The following is a 24536-nucleotide window of genomic DNA, read 5'->3' on the forward strand; positions in this document are numbered from 1 at the left end:
CACACCCCCTACTGCTGATTGGCTACTAGAGTGTTGAGCTGCTCCGTGGATCGGTCCAATCCACTTGGTTCTATCTCCTTTTTACACAGCCAGGAATATGTACAAACACAATATTGTTTTCAGCACACACACAGAACAGACATCTAGCAAATATTTACAAAATTGTTTGTTTGGGAGTTGATTCCCATTTTTAACAGCATTTCTCAGAAATCACTTACTGAACCTTTAATAAAAGTATTAATTTCTTAAAATTAATAAAAAAAGAAATCCTACTGACCCCAAACATTTGAGCGGTGGTATACATAAACACACTGACCTCGGCCTGACCCAGGATGAGTTCAGCCCATGTCTTCCACTGAGGACACTTGTCCCTCTCAGCAAACGTGGTCTCGTTGGAGCCCCAGCAACACTGCTCGTGATTAAACCACATGGCACTGAGACACACGCCCTCCTTCAGATCGTTCAACCAGTCGGCCGCGATGTCGATCAGCCCAGCTAACGCTCCTGAGCGGACAAGGATGAAGACAGGCATTTGTGCAATTCTTCATGCACTAATGAAGCAGCAGCAAGCACTACTGAAAGACAGATCCCTGTAACCATTGTGATATAGAAAGTTAAATATAACCTATTCAATTTAAAGGGGTCATGAACTGAGAAATCAAAATTCCCCTGATCTTTTGACATATAAGAGGTCATTGAACTATAAAAACATCCTGTAAGTTTCAGAGTTCACAACTTAAAAACTGCTTATATTGAAGGCAACACATCTACAGGACAGGGTGTGGAATGCGCCACTTTACTACGTAACAGGCTCGCTAAACACCAGCTCTGCAGAAGAAGCTCAACGCCTACTTCTACATCACCGCCTGTCTAGCCCCGCCCACTGATTTGGGGTTTCAGGTTTGGAACGACATGAGGGTGAGTCATTAATGACAGCATTTTCATTTTTGGGTGGACTAACCACTGATAACCACCATGATCCTGGAGATACAATAGAAAGCCAAATTATAAAATACTTACCAATTGTATTTACAGTGAAGTTACTGTTCTGTAATAGGTTTACTGTATGTAGCTTTGAATAAACATCTGACAAATAATGCAAATGCTCTAGCTCAGGGTGAATTAAGAAATAAGCCGAGTTCAGCAAAGTGTGTTCAGAAGATTAAACATTATGGCTCAAAGATGTGCGTGTGTGTGTGTGTGTGTTCGTGTTAAGTGACCGCGCTACTGAGATCTGTGGAGGAAAATGTGTGTGTGAAGGTCTTTGTGGGCCTTGTGTGCAAATGAGTGAGTGGGTGGATAGATGTGTGAAAGTGAGTTTGAGAAAAGCAGTGTGTGTGTGTGTGTGTGTGTGTGTGTGTATATGTATCTGTGTACTTGTATGACTATCTTTGTGAGGACCGGTTTGAGTTTTAGACTATTGGAGTGAAGACAAACAGAGTAAAGTAAGGATAGCTTGGCCGGTCCTCACTTTCTGAGACTAGGGATGGGACGGTATGAAAATTTCATATCACGATTATAGTGACCAAAATTATCGTGATTATCAATATTATCACGGTTTTGTTAAAACGAGATGAAAGTGTTCAAAAAGAACTGATGCTCACACTAAAAACAGTTTAAAGCCACACTAAGTAGAAATTGTGTTTTTGTCAAGCAGCGACCCCTAGAGTCGCTGTGGAATACTTGCACTGTCGTAAATATATTAGCCTATATTATAACGTTTTTACATGATTGCCGCTAAATCACAAGTAAATAGTCTATAGTCTAGGCCTACTGTATAATTTAATTTGTGTTGTTTTTATTGGAATGTAAACATTACAAAATGCCAGATAACATCAATTAAGTTAAATGTACGTCGCATTATTTCATAACATTGGCCATTATGATGTCATTAGACATGATTATTGCAATTTATCATAATAGTTTGCAAATTGTGCTCGTTTACACTATTTACAACCTATACGTTAGGCTTATTTATGTCCTGATAATTATGTGAGATATTGAAAGCTGTTCTCATGATAATCGCAGGAATCAACATCAACAGCGTCTGATATCCGTCAGGACTACGTGATAAATAGGCTACACCTCACAACACCTCACAGTTCAGCTGGCAAACTAATTCGTGAGGCATAGCTATCTGATTTATCAAAACGATTCCATTTACACCTGGTCACATAAATGTATTTTTGCGAAACGGATTTAAATTCGATCTTCAATTCTCGCGCTATATGCAGATTTAATGGAGTGCACGTCACCGCAATAAGAGAGAGCAGTAAGCCTGGTAAGATAATTTCGTTTCTTTACTTTTAATGATGAAGATTGTGTGTTAAGCGTCTGCGACTTACTTTCACTTTGATTTGCGATAGTTTGCACGTTGGCTTGATGCAGTTCTTCATCTGCGGTGATGCGTGTTCCAGCCATTGACTGTAAAAAAATAGGTTCCAGCGCGTCGTCATATCTGGATATAACATATAACCTATAACACGCTCTCACACTTTTTTTTATTTATTTTTTTTTAGCATTTTTGGGAGGAGTACAATTTACATATGTGGTTTCAACAACCATATGCATGTACACTTGTCCAGTTTCGTCTGGAATGCGTCTCAGATCTCCTCCTGAAGTGGTTTGAGGGATCGGATTCAAATCCGTCTCAAATGCGTTTCGGAGGGCATTTAAACCTGGACTTTTCACGATTGGATAGCTATCCGACCTGAGAAAACGCATAAAGTGGCCAGGTGTAAACAACCCCCATGACAAAAACATACGCACGCCGAAAACAAACGCTGGTTGGCCTCTCACTTCCAAATTTGAGGAAGTGGTGGGGGAAGTGCCGTATGCCGTAAAGCAGTCGAATTTTGCAGTTCTTTTTGTGCTCGTTACTACCCGAACACCGAAGTTACATAGTGCCAGTAAAAGCGATACAGACCCCGTCAGGCTATGGCAGACGTGTCATTCAACCTATTGTAAGTCGATGTACCATCACAAGGATCTTGGAAATATATTATGAAGGTTGAAAAGTTACATAGTGTCGCTTTAATATTTGAAAATCAACAAACAACAAATAAAACAAGCAGCTCTATGCACTTTTTTAAGCAAGATTATATTCTGTGGCATTTCCTTCCTTATAATGACCGTCGTCAATAGCAACGCATCATAACACAGCGCACATCCATGTATCGCAACGGACGCGCACGCGCTCTCTCGTTTCATTCAAATACAACTTGCCGTCTTGCGTCTCCGTTCTTGGGCGATTGTTTTGTACGCTGTACAAAATGGATTTATAAACAGGTAAGACTTAAAACATTAATCTCAATTCAATATGTCCCCGTAATTGTGTGGTAAAAAAAAAATCGGTGTAATAAGTGTACAATGATAGTCTTGTTTGAACTTGTTCGCTCGTCTTTGGCTCAAAGCCACTTGCTGCGAACTTTTATTCGTGGAAGTGAGATACAATATTTCAACTCAAAACAACATTTTGTGCCCAATTATTTCCCAGACGTAGTTTTTGGTAAGTTAACTTGCCTTGCGTTCACTATAAACAGTGGGTGATGGTCACACAAGAGGACTCGGCAGATTTGAAGTGTTTCCCCCATATTGTATAGTGACCATCCTCGATTAAGTTTCACTCAGGACTTTTGTAAAAGCCAAAATATGACCACACCTCAGATTTGGTCCTCTTAAAAGGCTGAAAAATCTCCCGAGCACGGTCACTGCCTTTCGCCATTCCTTCTCGAATAAAAAAACATCAACATTGCGCGCTGCGCCTGCGTCAGACTGTATATGGACAGGATTTACAGTGAGTTATTAAAATCGCGATAATCAAACACGGTTTTAATGATAATTACATTTTGAACGATAATACTAACCGTCAGTACATTTTATCGTGTTTATAGTGAAACCGGTAATCGTCCCATCCCTATCTGAGACCCTGTTTAAAGTCCTGTTTGAGGGTCAAGACTTAGTTTCAGGGATTATTATTAAGGGTAGGTTTAGGGTCAGGGTTCAGGTTAGGCGGTTAGGTGTGATCTGTAGGGTTAGGTAAGGAGCTAGAGATTGCATTGTGTCACTGAATGACCTCACAAAATAGATTGTGATAGTACAAGAGCGTGTGTGTGTGTTTGTGTGTGTGGTGTTTACCTGATGCAAGCCCTGTTAGCGTGACCACCAGCCACCCTGACCAGGCGTCGTACAGACTCTTCGTGAATTCCCATGCTGATTCCTTCTTTTTACTGTTTATCTACACGGAGGAACAAAACATGAGAAAATACAGCTGCAAAAAAACCTGCCGATTCAGGATGTGAGTCGAGTTTCTATGTGACAGACTCTCAGTAGCTGGTCACTTTTAAAACCACAGTATCAGTTCCTGTTTGGGCAGGAAGATCGTTTGCCTAAAATAAAAGAGTCATTTAAATGTTACTACGCTTGCTCTGCACTGAGCCGCATTTGTCGTATGACTGATTTTAACTTAAATACTCCATAATGTGAAGCACTTCTTTTATTATTCATTTGCTATGATTAATCATATCTTTTGGTTTGCATCAAGTTTACACAAATAAAAAAATAAAAAACATTAAAATACTAAAACAATCATAATACATAAAATGGAGATTGAGCTTGTTTCCAAAAATAAATAAATAAATAAATAGATAGATGTTAAATTTTCCGAAAAATAAATAAATATGTAGATAAATAAATAACAAATAAATACTGAAGATAATAATAATAATAATAAATACATATGGGATGGAGTTAAATAAATAAGAGACACAGTTCCAAGTTTTCAAAAAATAAAGTAAATAAATATGTAGAGATGGAGTTCCGAAAATATTCCAAAAATAAATAAAAATGTACATAAATAAAAAAAATTGTACTGAAGCAATAAATAATAATACATACAAATGAGGAGTTAAATAAATAAATTAAGATGGAGTTCAAGTTCCTCCCAAAACATTAATAAGTAAATAAACAAAAATGAAATTTCATGAAATTTATCAAATAAATAAATAAATAAATAGATTAAGTTCCTTCCATGTGTGAAGTGTTTAATTCATTAGATTTAAAAATGGCCACATAATGAATAAAAAAAACTATATTGATACATACATGCACATATATACTGTATATATACACATACAATAGTGTGACGTAAACCTACTCAAACCACGATCTACAGGTTCACATCGTCCCACACACAGATAAAGAGCAGCTGATGCACCGTTACCTTGCGGTGGCGCTCTCTGTCTTTGCACTTCTCCCGGACCCAGTCGATGGTGTGGAAATCGTCGTAGGTTCCCACACCGGGAATGGGCTCCTCCAGCAGGTCCAGCAGGTGTGTTGAGATACTGGCTCCGCCTCCACCCCCTCCGTTAGACATGGCGTAGTTCGACCCTACACACACACACACACACACGACGAGTGAGCGGCTGCTGTTACTGTGGTAAAAACAATGTACATCAACTCAAACTGCATCAAAATAGGAACGATTCAATATTTGCAAATTTAGAATTATTTGTTTTTAACTGATTCACACTGAGATTCGATGTGATTTTGATTAATTAATCGATTCTGTATTTTTTTAATGCATTCATAGGATTATTTAAGTTTATTGCACCAAGAAACTTGAGAGTGAACTTTAAATACATGTACATATAGAAGAGCTGCACGATTCTGGATAAATTAAGAATCACAATTTTTTTGTTTCAAACAGAGATCGTGATTCTCCCACGATTATGAATAGACAACTAAACAATAACATGTAAATTACTAGAGATTATGACAAAATATGAATTGCTGCCAACTATTTATATTAATGTTTAATTTGAATTAATAATAATAAATAAAAACAGTTTGAATTAATAATTCAATGACTCACTCATAAAGACTTCACTTGTTTCATTACTGGACGAATCAGCGTTTTTGAACAAAACTCTTGAATGAATGATTCAATGACTGATAAAGACTTCACTTGTTTCATTACTGGATGAATCAGCATTTTTGAACAACTCTCTTGAACGAATGATTCAATGACTCACTCATAAAGACTTCACTTGTTTCATTACTGGATGAATCAGCATTTTTGAACAACTCTCTTGAACGAATGATTCAATGACTCACTCATAAAGACTTCACTTGTTTCATTACTGGATGAATCAGCATTTTTTACCGACTCTCTTGAATGAATGATTCAATAAATCACACGTAAAGACTTCAACTTGTTTCATTACTGGATGAATCAGCATTTTTGAACAACTCTCTTGAACGAATGATTCAATGACTCACTCATTAAGACTTCACTTGTTTCATTACTGGATGAATCAGCATTTTTGACCGACTCTCTTGAATGAATGATTCAATAAATCACACGTAAAGACTTCAACTTGTTTCATTACTGGATGAATCAGCATTTTTGAACAACTCTCTTGAACGAATGATTCAATGACTCACTCATTAAGACTTCACTTGTTTCATTACTGGATGAATCAGCATTTTTGACCGACTCTCTTGAATGAATGATTCAATAAATCACACGTAAAGACTTCACTTGTTTCATTACTGGACGAATCAGCATTTTTGACCGACTCTCTTGAATGAATGATTCAATAAATCACACGTAAAGACTTCACTTGTTTCATTACTGGACGAATCAGCATTTTTGAACGACTCTCTTGAATGAATGATGCAATGACTCACTCATAAAGACTTCACTTGTTTCATTACTGGATGAATCAGCGTTTTTGAACGAATCTCTTGAATGATTCAATGACAAATACATTTTTAACAGTCACTTGTCGCCACCTACTGGTGTAACGATGTAATGATACAATAGTTATTTGAAGCGCCAAGTTACTTTCAAAAGGTGATTTGCACGTTTATATCCAAACAATAAACAATTCAAAAGTCTCATGTTTCCAAGATAGATGTGCAATCCGATTGTTAAGGCTGACGTCACACGTCACGTTTAGCCTTTTCCGGGTCCAAGCGCTCCTCTCGTCCAGAAATAACAATGGTGGAACCTGTAAATTTATTTACGATCACGTCCTTCTTAGTGAGGCACCCTTGGCGGTCAAAAAGGGTTTAAATTCCTTTAACACCAACAGAGTGGTTAGTGTAGCTCATCACTCAGGTGGCATAATTAAGGGTAGAGTCCAGGCATCAATGAAAAAGAAGATTTACGAGGTTGAAGTGAGTTTGCTCGGGACACAGCACTGCGGCATTGTAAAAACACTCAATAATAACCAAAACACTAGCGAAAGCGGTAGGTAGGTAGAGAGGACCTGGACTTTGGACCCGGAAAGAGTATTATCGGAGAGTGCTTACGTCACGACTTAACAACCGAATTGCATCGGCAGGATGAGATCGATGATTCGACGAGTGAATCAATACACCCTTACTATTTTAGTAGCTCTTACTTGAGGTTAGTGAACTAAACAAACCTCATCTCAAGTCATTCAACTCTGCGACGTTGCACCTTCGTTCAAAACACATTACAAAATCTTTTTTGATGCCCACAGTGGCCGACTCAACGAAGGCCGAGATCTGGGTCATCTGGACGCGTGTGTGTAGGCCGTACACACGATCAATGAGGCTGTAACCCCAGCTGATTATCAGCTAATCAGCTTTACCACACAGACCCGAGCGACACACGGCACAGCTACTGCACACCGTCACGCGCTAGAGAAACACTCACTTGTACACACTTCCCTTTTCTAGAAACAAATCTACCCGGCGACTCAGAAAACGGCTCACAGCTAACAAGGTTACACTGATAAAAAAATTAAATAAGCTACTGTAAACCAACCCAGAAATGGCACATGAAATGTCATTCTTACAAACATAAATACATGCATCTGTGATGAGGACAAACACTTCAGCCGAGATCAGCATCTAGACTAGCACGAGATGGAAAATGTGTGTGTGGCTGCAGGTCTGTTATTAATAAGGGCACACAACCACAAGGCATGACTCATCTGCCAAAAAAGTAAGCATGAAATCATAGTGAAAGCCAAGATGAAATCATATTGAACGAATTCTACCAATATTACTATTTATTAGTTACTGTTAGTATTTTTAATAATCAACAGCTAATAGTAATTCTTATTTTAATACTTTAGATGGACAATAACTTTATTCTAGAGTTGCTGTACAGCCAAAACAATCTGTTACTTTAGTTTCCTATTATCTCTGTGAAGCTGCTTTGAAACAAGCGATATTGTTAAAAGCGCTACATAAATGGAGACTTGATTCATTGTTGTGTTAATATTAATACTTTTTTAATTAATTATGTATTTTGTTTAACATTTAATTACTATTAATATTGTTAATAATAAACAGCTAATAGTTTGTTGTAATAATTTGTTAATATTAATAATATTAGTATTTGTATTTATTTATTATTTAGCAATAAGCAATTTCATTATTTATTGTGTATTTTTCATAAACAGCTATTCTTATTTTAATACTAAGTAAATATGAATAATATTGTTTAGTGTGAACAATTTTCTTATTCTATTATTATTATTATTTATTAATTCATATATTTTGATTATTAATACATTTTCTTTTTTTATTAATAGATAATGGCTATTATTTCATGTTAATACCTTTTAATATGAATACAATATGAATTCATATTTTGTATTGTTTTGAGTTCATATTAATAGCTTATTGTATTGTTATTTAATTACTATTATGTATTAGTAATTATACTTTGTGAAATAAATAGATTTAGTGTTATCAATTAGTAATAATATTTGTAATAATAGCTGAGCAAATATTTCACTTAATACTTAAATATTAATATAATTTATCAATATTCAAGTTGTGTGCTAATATTGATAGCTTATTTTATTTTTATTTAATTTAATATTAATTTATTAGTCAAATCTGTTAGAACTCAATGGCAGAGGATTAGTAGAGTATGACACTGAAGATCATTAGCTATTAAAAATATACAAGGCACTCGAGAATTTACAAAAAAAACTATATATAAAGCCTTAATTTGTTCATGGCAATAATAACATTTTAAAAACAATCACATACAGCCGTCAGGGTGAGGAAAAACAACTGAACAATTGAATACTGCAATCTATTAGTCATGTGACAGTCACCTGATGAGGATTTTTAAGATTTCACAAGGGGAAATTTAAATCTTTAACAATATTGGGAGAATCTATAAACTCAAAATACAAAATACATTTAAGACAAACCATGTGTAAATTCATAAGTCGACACCATTGCTGAGTATTTTCTCCTTAAAACTGCAGTGAAACAAAGACAGTCTCAAAAACACACTTTGAAATCGCAGGTGTTTCTGACATCACAAACTACCTTGTAACCAATCAGATCAACGTGTGATCGTCAACCAGTGGATCTCTGAGCTGAGTGAGTGAGTGGAGGCGGGGCTCATTTGCATATTCATAGAATCACGTATACTAAATCAGGCAAGGGTGTCGAGTTACATTCAAGATATTTTAAGGCATGAATAATTTTTTTTCAAAGGAAAAAAAAATTATATGTAATTTTGGTGATCAAAGATGAGTTTTAAGGGATAAAATTATTGACTACCAGAAATCCTCTCAACATTCTTCACAGGAACAAGATTAATGCGTTTAAACAAACTGCAGAGATTAAACCAGACCGCAGCTCGTTTCATCTGACGCGCACGTCCCCCTCCGAGCCGACCCGACTACAGCGAACCAAAGCGTCCCGCTGACTCACAAAGAGCAGAGAGACCCTCGGGCCGACTCAAGGCCACAACAGCAGACGTGTTTCACTGAAGAGTGTGTGCGCGTGTGTGTGTGAGAGTTACAAGCCAAACCTGCAATTCAAGCTTCCACAAAACTGCATGTTAAAGTCCATTTGCTTCCTATATCATCTGGTCTTTTAATGAAAAATTGCACATTTAGCGTGTCCCTGATCCTCCTACACCAGTGCAAACACACACGAGACGGGCTGTGGCCTTTTACACCGGACTCTTTCACAATGTTGCACCGCTTACAGGAGAAAATGTATTTAAGCATGGTCAAATTATCGGCAGCTAAAAGCATAATCAAATGAGCCAAAACATCAAATAAGCAGAAATTAGGGGTGTGCGATATCACGATTTTTGATCGTGGACGATTAAAATGTCTCCACGATCTGCTTTTGAAGAAATATCGTAGTATCGTGGATTCTATCAGTTGCTGTTCTGGCGCCTCCGTACAACACCACGTATATTCCCATCAAATGTTACGGGACACTGCAGTTCACAAAAGTTCATAATTTGCATGTGCTTTAATACCTTGTCGGTTAAACATTTAATTCGCGTGCTGATTCCTGTTCTAACGTGTGCGTTTCTGAGCGCGTACACGTGAAGCTCACATTCACTAAAAGCCTGTCTAACAGCGCCTAGTTACTGGACTAAGTTATCTTTCGAGTGTTATTGTGCTTATACTGTCAAATACACAGTCGGTTATGTCTAAAGTGAAAGCAAACAGAGAAAATAGAGAGAAAATCTGCTTGTCAAATGCGTGTATATTAGACATGTCGCGTGCAGCTCTTAAAGAGACAGTAGCCTAATAGTAAACATGCTGCCGCTTGTCCTTAAAGAGATAGTTCACCCCAAAATGTATACCAGGGCTCCAGACTAACTTTTTGCCTTGGTTGCACTGGTGCGCCTAACTTTTTTATTTAGGTGCACCAGCACAAAATTTGGGTGCACCGAAAATGTTTCTCGGCTCGCGTCACCTTTAACGCCACAATTTCAAGGTCACCTTTTTATCACGCTCTATATACATTAATATTATGTAAATGATTTTAAACAAGAATAAGGTGTAGGTAAATAAAAATCAAAAAAAAAAAAAAAAAAAATTAAAATGCTTCACTGAGCTGCCAAACTAACTATTTTGAGTCTCTAGCTCAGGCGCGGTATAGGCTCTACCTCCGTCTCTGAGTCGGATGCCATCTCTGACGAAAGACCAGGGCTTGGCATCTTACCAGGGACTGGGGAGAATGGTGGCTGAAGTAGCTTCATGTCTGGGCTGTTGTATATATATATATATATACACATATACACACACACATATATATATATTAGTCTAAAAAGAAATCTAATAAAGTAATCAAATGTAAAATAACACTGCATAATTTTTCATAAATAGATTAATGCTTAATAAAGCTGAAGTTATTCTTTCAAGAGCTTTGTAGTGATTTTTCTCTTGTTGTTTGATTCGCAGCAATGGCGCAGTCGTCCGCATGTTTACTAGACTGCGGCCCCTTTAAGACCGAGTGCAGATCTGCTACTGATCTGATGCATCATATTCTCCCAACTATTTCCATAACTACGTCCATTTAATACATAAACTGTTTTTAGTGAATCTCCAAGCCGGTCATTTTGACATACTTTTGTGTACATTTGATCGTTTAGACACGCACATTAAACCCAAAGTAGGCTATAATTTGCTTGTCTCGGTTTCGGTTTCGGAGCGCGCGCCGCCTTGCGAACAACATCTCTTGCGCAGATTTTGTGCTTTTAATAGCTCTTTTAATTATTTAACGCGTCTCGCAAGTTAGCAACAGTAGCTAGACTGCATTTTACAACAATCACCGATCGTGCTGATTCTGTCGTTAGGTTTGAGTTTTAGGGAGAAATGACAGTGTAATGCTGCGAAGGGAAGAAGTTGCACTAGATAGAATGCGGCTATAGTTTTTAATGGTTTTACCTCAATATATAATTTTTTATAATCTTTGGAAGCCGAATTCAAAATCAGACTAATATCACAGACCTTAAGTGTAACCATGCTACGTTTGAATGTTTAATTCTGTCCTCCGTCATCACTCATTAAGCGTGAGAGAAGAGTGTGAGTTCCCATGAGTGTGTGAGTTCCGTCAAAGGAGAACAAACACTTAGTTCGTGGAGAGGCAGCGCATGCGAGGACGTTAGGTGCACCGGTGCGACCTAGGAAAAATTTTAGTTGCACCCTTACAAAATTTGGTCGCATGTGCGACCAAATTGGTCGCACTCTAGAGCCCTGTATACTATGGAAGTCACTGGAGTACATCCACTGTTTGGTTACCCACATTCTTCAAAATAACTTATTTATTTTCAACAGAAGAAAGAAACTTATTCGAGTTTAAAACAACTTGAGAGAGTAAATTATGACAAAGTAAATTTTGGGAGAACTATCCCTTTAATGCTAATTAAAGAGGAAATCACTCACTGCTCTTGACTGAGAACTTAAATAGCTTTTATAAGTATCAACGTATAATTTATACAATGAAGTCTATGTTGTGTTTTATTTTCATATTTGTTCATTTAAACACATTCTTCAATGCTACTGTTAAATAGGCCTACACCTACTGTAGCTGAAAACATAAAGCACTGTTTATTTCATTTGGACATTAGTTTGGCTGTAATGCTTAGTCACAAAATAGTAAAACCAACATGAAAAAGAATCGTGATAAAATCGTGAATCGTGATTTTCCTGAAAAAAATCGTGATATGATATTTTTGCCAGAAATACACCAAAATACTGTTATTGAGAACAAAAAGCAGTGCAAAAGTAACCAAAGCGTTACTATGAAAAATAGAAACTAGTGTTTTTTCCCCCTTGCTTTACAGATCCTCCATCTAAACATTCTCAAACCTAGATGCATTTGCTTGAGAAGCAGCGCGGCATACGATATTAAGAGTTACTTTTAGAGAATATGTCTTTAATACGAGTGTAATTTGTTCTTTTTATGTTTTAAGTGCAAACAAGTGAAAAATAAGTGGAAAAAATCTGCCAGTGCAGAGACTCAAAATACACTTATATTTACTTCAATACTTCATTAATATCAATAATATTAATATTGCATTAATCATTTTAATAAATCAACAGCTAATAGGATCACAAGTCTTAAAATCTGACGTTTTTCAAGTAAATTGAACTCGTTTTAGGGATTTTCAAACAAAAAATCGAGACAAAAACAGAACGAGTGAAGCCATTCAGTCTTACAGGCTTTTATATCTTTAAAACTGCTTCACAATTGAACCATTCAGCAGTGTATCAGTTCGATTTAACATTACACTGAGAACGTCAGCCCAAGCAAACATTTTAAAGGGACGTGCTATTTAACCCAGTGAGGTGAGAAGTGTGTGTGTTGTGTTCGGTTCATGTTCGTCTGCACTCGCTAAATGTGACAGAGACGTGTGTGTTTGTGCTGTGGCTCGTCTCACACTGAACTGCGGCGTTTGCTCACGGATTATTGAGTATAAATAAACCTGACGGCATTTTTAAAGAGGTTTTATTAAGCGAGTCACTGCTGCTCCTCATCCAGGTCTGATAACAGGCAAAGAAGAAGCAGATATATTATATCAGTTGTGCAATGCCTGCAACGAAGTACTGACTTGAAACGATCTGCTCTGTCAGGAAGGGGTAAAAAAAAAAAGAAAAAAAAAAATCTCCAATGCACTGGGATTAATCAATTCTGAGTTTCCTTTTTAACCGCAGATGTGCGATGCAAGCGGCAACCTTCCAGTCTCTCTCTTGAATCAAACACAGAAGTGACTTAAACTGCAGTTCATCGACTGGACACTAGAGACCGGCTGAAACAGAGACTCAATCCCACAGTTAAAACTTTACAGCAGAAAGAAACGTGTTTACAGCCTGGTGCAAAAAGTGGTTTCGGTCTATATAGCTAATTTTGCCCTTCATGACGACTGTGAGGGTGTGAATTCATTTATAATGCCCCCAGATTCAAGATAAAGGAGCAAAAATGCCCCTGTATGTCTTATATATTAATATAATTTAATATAGATAACCAATATTACACGAAGAGCGCGGTTTTTTTCTCCAAATATCAGCATGATTACAAATGTGACACTGATTTTATACGACGTACAGTTTAATAAACAAGTTAATATGAGCAACACACGAAGGTGTAGCTTTACTGAATGAATCAGCTTTTCAAACAAATCTGCTGAATCAATGATTCAATGACTCAGACTGTAAAGTGCTTCCTTAAAGGATTAGTTCACCCCAAAATGAAAATTTCTGGATTTTTCTTCTAACAATGGACTTCATTGGTTACCATCGTTTTTAAGTCCAAATCAATGCAGTTTCAAAAGTCTTTGAAGTGTTTAAACGGGCTGTACGCGATCACAGCTGAAGAAGAGGTTGTTATCTAGCGAAACGATAGGTCATTTTCCAAAAAATATAACATTTATAGACTTTTTACCTTCAATAGTTCGGATTGAGCTGATCAACAAACGGACAGGGAACTACGTCATCACGTTGAAAGGTCACGCCGGCAGAAGTACCGCCCCACTGTTTACAATGCGACCGTACGTAGGAGGATAGTTCAAATAGTATTGTTTGCTATTATATATATAGTAATAGCATTCAGTGAATATGAATATGAATAGTATATGAATAACATTCTGATGAATATGAATAGTTCAAATAGTATTGCCGGCGCCGGCGTGACCTTTCAACGTGATGACGTAGTTCCCTGTCCGTTTGTTGATCAGCTCAATCCGCTATTTTCCCACTTGTTAACTGAAGTGAATAATGCACTATTTTAACTTCAATCAACAAGTAGAATTGATCATGACATTCTCACCTTATAAAAAATTATAAAAATCGCTGATCCAATGCTGAGCTAGTGAATGTCTGAACTAGTTGATGCACAAAATCAGTACCCTGATAAAGAGGTTGACTGGCAGAAAGTCTTTTATGTATTTTGAAAATACAAAAATACTAATCTTAAATGTATTTAAATACAAATTACATTAGATTTTTTCCAAAGGCTTTAAAATACAAAATAGAATTTTGTATTTTAAATACATGTATCTGAAATACTGCCCATCTCTGGTAACAGGACAGTGTGGCGAGCAGGACGAGTGGCGTGATTGATAATGAGCATCCCCTGCGCGACGCACTGGTCTCGTATCTCTCACGGAGGAGCGACGACAGTGAAGAGAGAGAGAGGACCAGGCCTGGACTATTTTATTTGATGTTTTGTTTTGGTATATGTGGCAGCAGTCGTCCGTGAGGGGCTGCTGTCTTTACTTTCATTTTGTATTGGTTTATTTTATTATTAAAGGGATACTTCACCTCTGGAAAGATGAATGTGTATTTAAAATAGGTCATTTATGTAGAAAAAATGTGAAGAAATTTTTTAATTTGGAGCTTTCTAGACTGAGAAAAGCCAGAAAATGTATTTTTGGCTTATGTGGATGAAAGACAACAACTCCCAGAATGCACTTGCGCGAGGCCGGTGGCGTCATTACTGAGACGCGCCGGTCTCGCATCTCTCACGGAGGAGTGGGAATTTTCTTAGCAATGTTAAAACGCACATCAACCGATCACTTGTTTAGCGTTCATGTAAACACCACATTCAGATTCACCAATCGGAATGAATTCAGTTAGATTGAAACAAAAGGTGTGCATGTAAACAATGAATGGTGACTGCAGAAAGCAAAAGCTGAATCCCGGACATTTTGAACGATCTCGCCCGCCGGACAAGTCCGGGAAAAGGAGGATGGTAACCCCTACTACTCAGCTTTCTCCTACTATTCAGCTTTCTCCACAGAACAAGAGCCTGTTAGCTTAGCTTCCAAAGAAAGACGGCTGACACTGTGTACATTCTGTGAGTGAGATCCACCCTCTATGGGCTGGTTAAAAACATGCGGGACAGCTCCTCCTACTGGCTGTGGTCTTTAGCCTCTGGCCAGAAAATCCTCCGATGACGCAAAATGACGATTTTTGCGTCATCTGAGGATTTTTTCCAGACAAAAAATACATAAATCTCTCCTCTCAGGGGGATATGAGGGTGGAAAGCATGGTAATTCGAAAATACTACAGGTTTTCTACTAATACAAAGCTTAATGCTAAATCCTGAAGTATCCCTTTAAAGTTTGTTGATTGTTCGCCGGTTCCCGCCTCCTCCTTCCTATAACAACCAACTCGTTACAGACAGTTTTGAGTGTCATTGTTTGTCTGGAGCTGCTGGCGAACAACAACCTACTCTTTCTATTTATTTATTTATTAGCTGAAATGCAAGTAATTGTGAAATATTGTGAATGCAAATAATGGGTTTCACAGCCATACGGAGGGCCAGGGGCGGCGCTAGGGCTGGGCTACGGGGGCTCAAGCCTCCAATGTTTTTATTAAACCCCCGAATATTTTGTTACCTTGTCTTTCTCATAGAGCAAAACAATTAATCAGAAAAACAAATATGAATAAGACTTACAACGGTGATCTTGCAGAGTTGTGCATTGTAGCCAATCACAGACATGTCTGTTGAACGCATCGGCCAATCAGAGGAAGAAAATGTGTTTTGCGCGAGCTCGCCGAGTTCTACACTTTCGCAAACCTGTCATAATTGAGATGCAAATAAGAGATTCACTGAAATGTATTTGATATTCTTGATGCTGCTCTGATGCACTCCATTACTCCAGTTAGAACCAGAACATATGAACATATCACACCAGTCCTCAGGTCTTTACACTGGCTCCCAGTTAGATTTAGGATTGATTTTAAAGTATTATTACCGGTATATAAATCATTCAATGGCCTAGGACCTCAATACATTGCAGATATGCTAACTGAATATAAACCCAATAGATCACTCAGATCATATCAGCTAGAAACACCAAGGGTTCACTCTAAGCATGGTGAGTCTGCTTTTAGCTATTATGCTGGAACCAGCTTCCAGAAGAGATCAGATGTGCTCCTACAGTGGTCACACTCAAATCCAGACTCAAAACACTTCTGTTTAAGCTGTGCATTTACTGAATGAGCACTGTGCCGCTGTTCGTCCGACTGTTTGTACTGTATTTTATTTTTCTAAACTCTTTTAATTATTCTTATTTCGTATTATTTTAATTTCTTCTATGTAAAGCACTTTGAATTGCCATTGTGTATGAAATGTGCTATATAAATAAACTTGCCTTGCCTTACGCACCGCTCTGTTTGTTGTTAGGATGACTGAAAGTCCAGCGGTCTCGCTCATCAATGTCAGAATGATTAAAGAAGGCGGGGCTTACCGTTCACAGAAGGGAACGAATGCCTTGTAAAAATGTAAGTAGATAAACATTTAATATTTGACAACTGTTTTACAATAGAAATGTTCAACTACCGACAGTATCCGGTGAGGAAAATTACTCAACTATTTTATTATTATTAAATTCTGCCTTTTTGAATTGAAAATATGCTATAATTCCCTTGATTCATGTAGAGAGAATGTATGCATACTTAAAAATGTAATATTATTTGCTAATAGTTTAAATGATTTCACTAATACAATAAGCCTTTCTTCTTCTTTATTCCCTGAAAGCTCTTTTATAATTAATTAATTAATTAAAATTAAAATACCCAATTTTAGTTTGGGCTAATGCCCCGAATATCCAGACCTTAGCACCGCCCCTGCGGAGGGTCATGGAGAACCGTGATGGATTATTCTTCCAAGTCATGTGACTTTTATCCCTAATGCATTACAGCACTCACACAGAAGAGAGCAACAAGTCTCTCCTGTTGGAATTATGAATTATGAATGACAGGCAAATTCAATAACTCTGTGTTACTTTAGTATTATTGAGATAGTATAGTTTTACTAATATTTTTGTATTGGTTTTGATATTGCCTTGGCAACTAGCTGAAATAAAATAAATGTAAGTAAAATAAGCAATGAAAAAGCTTTTTTATGGTTTTAGTTCACTATAATAACCCTATAATCCAGGACGCAACAACACAAATACATAACAGACAGCATGAGATCTCCTGAGATAAGGGTGCAAAACACACACTCACAGATGCTGCAGTGTCTACTTACTAAGTGTATGATGTTTGCTGTGCCCTAACACAAACCCAAGGCCATCAGTAGATCTAAACTAAATAATTATCTGATTTTGGTGTAGCAAAACAAGTCTAGCAACACACAGATACGCATGCACACAATACACGCATGCCACAACAATCAAATAAATAAATAAATCACATTTTAATTTTGATAACGCACATAAAAAACATGCATTCGCGTGATTGTGCGAGACTGTCGCATTATGTGCGTTATTGCACCTGTGTTGTAAATGCAACATGTTTATAATGAGTGCATTGCAACACACTCCCACTGATGTAATAACACACACCTATTAGTGCGTGTGAAAAACTGTCTCCTGTCAGCAAACGCACTCAAAGCTTACCGACACTGACAACACACATGATGCGTGAGGTGCGCGCGCGTACGCATCATGTATATATAATCGATTATCGGCGATGAATGTCTCGGTCCGCGGTCGGTCGGTCGGTCAGTGACGTACCTCTGCCGCTCAGCTCGTGCAGGGGGATCGTGTCCCCTCCACCGTCGTACGGGAGATACGGGTCTGCGGAGACCTCCTCCACGCCGATCATCGCGATCCTCGGGTCACAGGCGCGCTCGGGCAGCAGGAGAGAGAGCGGCGGCCATGACCACCAGCGCTGAGTGAGTGAGATTGAGAAGACAGCAGCGTGATTGCGTCACTCCAGTGCGTCAATGCGGCAGCCGATGACGTCAGCACGTTCGAGACGCGCTCACACACACGTCGCACATTTCGGTTCGGTTTATTGTAAACCTATTTTTTATTTAATTTTTTGTTATTATCTTATTGGATGTCTTGTTATAGTTGTTAGTGTTTCATATTTGTCTTATGTCTAATAAAAATAAATAAATAAATAAATAAAAAACCCGTCGCGTTCGGTTTGCTAGCCTGTTTGTTTCTATAATGGAACCGTAAAATGATATTACGATCATGTCTTCAAAACGTATACACAACTGTGTAAATAAGAAGTACTTCTTAGATATCGGAGATATTTCACCATAAATATTACATGAAAGCAGCGCACAAAAGCCTTTTGCATTATATAAACACCATTTCAAAACCTTAGACCAATCAATCTATGGCTTTTTTTGCCATTTGTGATTAATAATTTTACAATTTCTGATGATATTTTTTCCCTCCATTCTGTCACCTGATGGAGTTTTGATTCCTTGCCACTGTCACCTTTGGCTTTTGGCTTGCTTAGTTGGGGATATTTAATATTCAACAATATTATTGATCTGCCTGCATTGAGAACTGAACTGAGACGGATGATGACATATGACATGATATATAAATTAACTAAATTAGTAAAGCTGCTTAGAAACAATCTGCATTGTAAAAAGCACTATATAAATAAAGGTGACCTGACTTGACACACACACACACACACACACACACACACACACACACACACACACACACACACACACACACACACACACACACACACACACACACACACACACACACACACACACACACACACACACAACACAAGCACCTAGAACCTTATTTCAGTGCTCAAAAAAGTAGACCTTCACACACACACACACACACACACACACACACCCCACAATCACCATTTACCTTTAGCAATAATCCTGCTGTTGCCAGGCAACAGCTCTGGACTATGTGATGAGGTCACCCATAGGCTTTGTTATGGTGTGTAAATCAGAGCGCCTCAGTCCTGTCAGTGTTTTCTGCTTCAGAAATCATCACACGCGGAGTATTGAAACCGAACACCTGTGAGTGTGAAGCGCCAGAGACCCTCTTCATCACACCGGGGTTATAAACAGCAACACACAACTGACACGTACTCACACACAGCAACAACCGGAGGAAGTGGATACCAGTCCAAACTTACTGGAACGCCGCCTTCAAGGTGACAGGGCAGTTAAACTGGTTCCCATGTGGCATTTCTTTATATCCACGTTTCCAGTCTGACTGTCACCTTCAGTCATGCCAGTTTTACACCTGATTTCCCATCGTTTAATAAAGTAGCTCTTTATTAAAGTAGTAACATGCCTAAACATAAGGGTATCAGGATAAAAGCTTGATGATTTAATGTTTAAAAGACAACCATTAAGGTTAGTCTTGTAATTTTACAGTTTTTATGTAAAATAAAATATTTACTATTGTAGTTTTTCTTAAATACTAATTTTTATTTTATTTTACAGTGAAATATTACAATAGTAATATTTTTATTTTGTAGTATATATTATGTTATCCATATATGTTATATTTGATATATGCTCACAAAATATTAGGGCAAAATGTGCAAAAAGAAATAAAAATTAAAACAGCCATAAATATTACTACTGTAATTTTACAGTTGTAATGCAAAATAAAAGTAATGTTTTATATTGTTTTCTTTTTTAAATGCAATGTTTTATTTTACAATTAAATATTACAATAGTAACAATTTAATTTAGTTTGCAGTGTTTTGTTTTAGTATCCATTATTTATTAAAAATAACAACAATAATAATTATTATTTTATATCAATATTGATATATCCTGACGAAAGTTGGGCCAAATTGTGCATTAAGAAATTAAATTAAAACAGCCATACATATTAGTATTGTAATTTTACAGTTGTAATATAAAATAAAAGTTATGTTTTATATTGTATTTCATAATTATTCGATTTTTTTGTGAAATATTATGAGTAATACTCTTATTTTATTTTATTATTTTATTTAATAATAATAATTATTATTACTATTATTATTATTTTACATCCATATTGATATATACTAACAAAATGTTTTTCAAATTATACATGAAGAAATTAAAACAGCCATAAATATTAGTATTATAATTTTACAGTTGTAAAGTACAATATATACAGTGCTATGCATAAGTTTAGACACCCATGGTAAAGTTGACTAAAAAGAGGAATAAAAAAATCATCTTTTGGAAATTGAACTTAATTTAAAAAAATGAGGAAAAATCCAACCTTTAAGGACACCAATTTTCTTTGTGAATGAATAATGTATCGTAAATAAATAAATGTTCTTCCTTAAAATACAGGGTGCATAAGTCTGGACACCCCTATGTTAAATTCCCATAGAGACAGGCAGATTTTTAAAGGCCGGTTACTTCATGGATCCAGGATAATATGCATCCTGATAAAGTTCCCTTGGCCTTTGGAATTAAAATAGCCCCACATCATCACATAGCCTTCACCATACCTAGAGATTGGCATGGTTTTATTTCAGTTAGCCTAATAGCTGGTTTGATTTGCATTGAGAGATGATCTTATGGAAAGTACTCCATGCCGATCTCTAGGTATGGTGAAGGCTATGTGATGATGTGGGGCTATTTTAATTCCAAAGGCCAAGGGAACTTTATCAGGATGCATAGTATCCTGGATCCATGAAGTAACTGGCATTTAATAATAAAAATCTGCCTGCCTCTATGGGAATTTAACATAGGGGTGTCCAGACTTATGCACCCTGTATTTTAAGGAAGAACATTTATTTATTTACGATACATTATTCATTCACAAAGAAAACTGGTGTCCTTAAAGGTTGGATTTTTCCTCATTTTTTAAATTAAGGCATTAAGTTCAATTTCCAAAAGATGATTTTTTATTCGTCTTTTTAGTCAACTTTAGCATGGGTGTCTAAACTTATGCATAGCACTGTATATTTTCAGTGTATTTCTTAAATATTTATTTTTTATTTAAATATTACAATAGTAATATTTCATATTCTGTATTTATTTAGTAATTTTATATTTTATTTATTATTTATAATTATTATTATTATAATTATTATTATTATAATAAAGCCATATTGATATATATTGATATATAGTCGCCAAATTGTGCAGCGCTACAAACAATCACAGCAAACCTGGTATCTTCTTCTTTCATTTTTTTTTTAAATCGCATTTTAAAAACCACAATTTCACTTTTTATCAGAAAACTTGCAATTCGATTTTCCTCCCCCCAGATCCTGAGCCGGTTTTCCCCGAAGCTTCCCTCAGCGCCGGCCCGTGTCGGACAGGGAACTGTCTTTGAGAGAGTCTGACAGGGCAGAGATTGTTGAATGAAATGCGACACCTCCCTGTTTCACAGACTCTTGTTGTGTTTGCTGGTCCATTCAACAAAGGTCTGCCAGACTCATGAATAATGAGTAACAGATCTCATGCAGAAAACACACTCATATAAGACCTCTGTATGTAAAGCTCTCGCTTTAGAAACTTTCAGGCATGATCTTCAGACACTGCTCTGATAAAGACACACACACACACTCACAGAAGAAGCTCTGGGTCCTATACAGTCAGAAACCCAATAGCAGGAACCACTGACCCAACACACTTCCACTCAAGAGAAATAAATAAATACTTTTACGACAGTAAATGCATATTTAATGTTACAAAAGATTTCCATCTCAAATAAATGCTGTCCTTATGAACTTTATATTTACAATGAATCCTGAAAATAAGTTTTCCACAAAAATATGAACTATTTTCAACTTTGATAATAATCTCAAATCTCAAATCTTCATATCAGAATTATTTCTGAAGGATCATGTGACACTGAAGATTGGAGTAATGATGCTGAAAATTCAGCTTTGATCGCAGGAATAAATTACATTTTGCTATATATTCACATAGAAAACACTGATTTTAAATTGTAATAATATTTCACAATATTACAGTTTTTACTGTATTTTTAATCAAATAAATGCAGCCTTGGTGAGCATGAAGAGACTTCTTACAAAAACATGAGTGAACATCATAACTCTAAGAGGTGTCTGTTAAAAATAATAATAATAATAATAATAATGATGATAATAATAACCACTTGAGCTGTGGTTCGTTCACGCAGAGTTTCTTATACCGACACGATTAACATAATGTTGTAGAAAACAACAATCATTAGCACTTATTTCTACATGACAGGGTTCGCGTTTTACTTGTAAAATGTGTATTTCTGATTGAAACTGAATATCCAGCATGAACAAATAGAGTGAGTTCAGGTTGTCCATCAGGAACTGACCGGATCAGAAACACCAGGTGTTATATGTAAAAAAAAAAATTAATAAGAAATATTACTATAGTAATATTTAACTATAAGATATACAATTATTTTAAATTTTATTTTACGACTGTTTTGTTTTGAAAAATGCGAGATGAGGGCAGTGGAATTAGGAAGAAGTGCAAAGTCTAGAGATGTGTTTTACACATCTTATGAAGTTTTTCTTCTTTGTACTGATATGCTGCTAAAGAAGCGAGACGCGAGCGCAACAGTCGAACACGTCCATCGAGCGCGCGTTTACACGTCTGAGGTCACTGTACTCATAAAAGAATAGGCAAAAGTCCCCGGATGACCCACTTCTTCCAGAGAGATTCTGAGATGCGCATACGATGGACACTTTACTGTCCCATGAGGCCACGGGAGAGGATTTGTGAACACAAGTGACGCTGGCAGGTCACATGATAACGACAACGTCTGGATTACATTCACACTATATAGAACACACTTTTTTATTGGCCGTGAAACTTATTCAAAATAAGTACCTACTCGAGAGAGCATGTGATTTAGGACGCAGCCGAAGACGAGAGAAAACAGGTGTGTTTGAGCATTCTGTCCTTTTAGGGTCGCATCTTGTGACATCACATCCTGTTTTTGGTTTGATTAGATGTCTTTGGTCCGTGTTGTGTTCATGTTTGAGTCGAACCGCACCAGAGTTCGTTTGGAAGCGGATCGAGACTCCTCTTTTCGTTTGGTTCGGACAGCAGCGTTCACACTTATTCAAATGAACCGCACTAACAGAGCAATCACACCAGGGTTAGGCTTAATCCAACCAGACATGACAAGTGTGAACACTGACTAAAGCTCTGTTTACTCCTGGTATTAAGATGCGTTTTGGTCGATCGGATCACAAGTAGACGAGGGAGACACATTCCCGTTTACTCCTGGTGTTTTAATCCATCTCTTCTGTCCACTTTCATCCACTTCTGTCCTGATTTCTTCGAGGGGAGGGTCTATGGGCGGGAAATGTTTGTGTTTTTTCAGATCTTTCGATCTAATGCACAAAATAAGCTTGTTTACACATGAACGACAACTGGAAAACACACGGAGATCATCAGCTTTAGTTTCTGCTTTGACAGACTCAGGATCAGCCGAACGCTGTGAGTGTGTGTTAGAAATCAGCCGAACGCCGTGAGTGTGTGTTAGAAATCAGGAATGGAGAGAGAACATTGTGTTTGATACGTTTTTCATCTTCAAACCAAACTTGGTTCTCCAGTCGACAGAGTTTAAACCCCGTCTGTATAACCTCTTCTCATAATGTCTCTCATTAGTTCAGTAGACGGAGAGCAGACGAGCTTCTGAGGCTGTTTGAACACATTCGATCACACGAGTGTTTACACTACGAAAGCAATCCGGTCGGATGTGTTTTCATCTTCCTCTGGAAGTGTTGGAAAGTGGACGAGCTCAAAGCGTTTAGACCCGTTTACAGCTGTATTTAGTGTCGTCCACTTGTGATCCGATCGACCAAAACACATACCAGGAGTGATCTAGGGATGCACGATATCAGCCACCATATCGGTATCAGCCGATAAATGTTAATTTTTAATGTTATCATTATCGACCCGATAAGAAAATTTGGCCGATATATTAAAGCCGATAAATAATGGATTGTTTCCTTCAGCTGAGAAGCTTCAGATGTGCACTGTTCACCATTATGGTTTTGAATTTCTTG

General features: G+C 37.1%; 1 protein-coding gene across 7 annotated transcripts in view; it reads right to left on the minus strand.

The window, feature by feature from the left end:
- clcn3 (chloride channel 3) overlaps window positions 1-24536 on the minus strand; it is a 61836-nt gene that overhangs the window by 22638 nt on the left and 14662 nt on the right. For 4 of the 7 annotated variants that reach the window (XM_082162344.1, XM_082162341.1, XM_082162342.1 and 1 more), the window contains exons 3-5: window positions 5222-5388; window positions 4138-4237; window positions 317-504 (exon numbers count right to left, since the gene is read on the minus strand). In XM_082162344.1, the coding sequence (XP_082018470.1) occupies window positions 317-504; window positions 4138-4237; window positions 5222-5388 (455 nt within the window). Of the gene's footprint in view, window positions 1-316; window positions 505-4137; window positions 4238-5221; window positions 5389-18280; window positions 19179-19405; window positions 19762-24536 lie in introns of those variants that run through there. The other 3 variants (XM_082162346.1, XM_082162343.1, XM_082162347.1) reach the window with 3 other exon arrangements.

This window comes from Leuciscus leuciscus (genome assembly GCF_965113295.1).
Source record: "Leuciscus leuciscus genome assembly, chromosome: 2".
Classification (NCBI taxonomy): domain Eukaryota; kingdom Metazoa; phylum Chordata; class Actinopteri; order Cypriniformes; family Leuciscidae; genus Leuciscus; species Leuciscus leuciscus.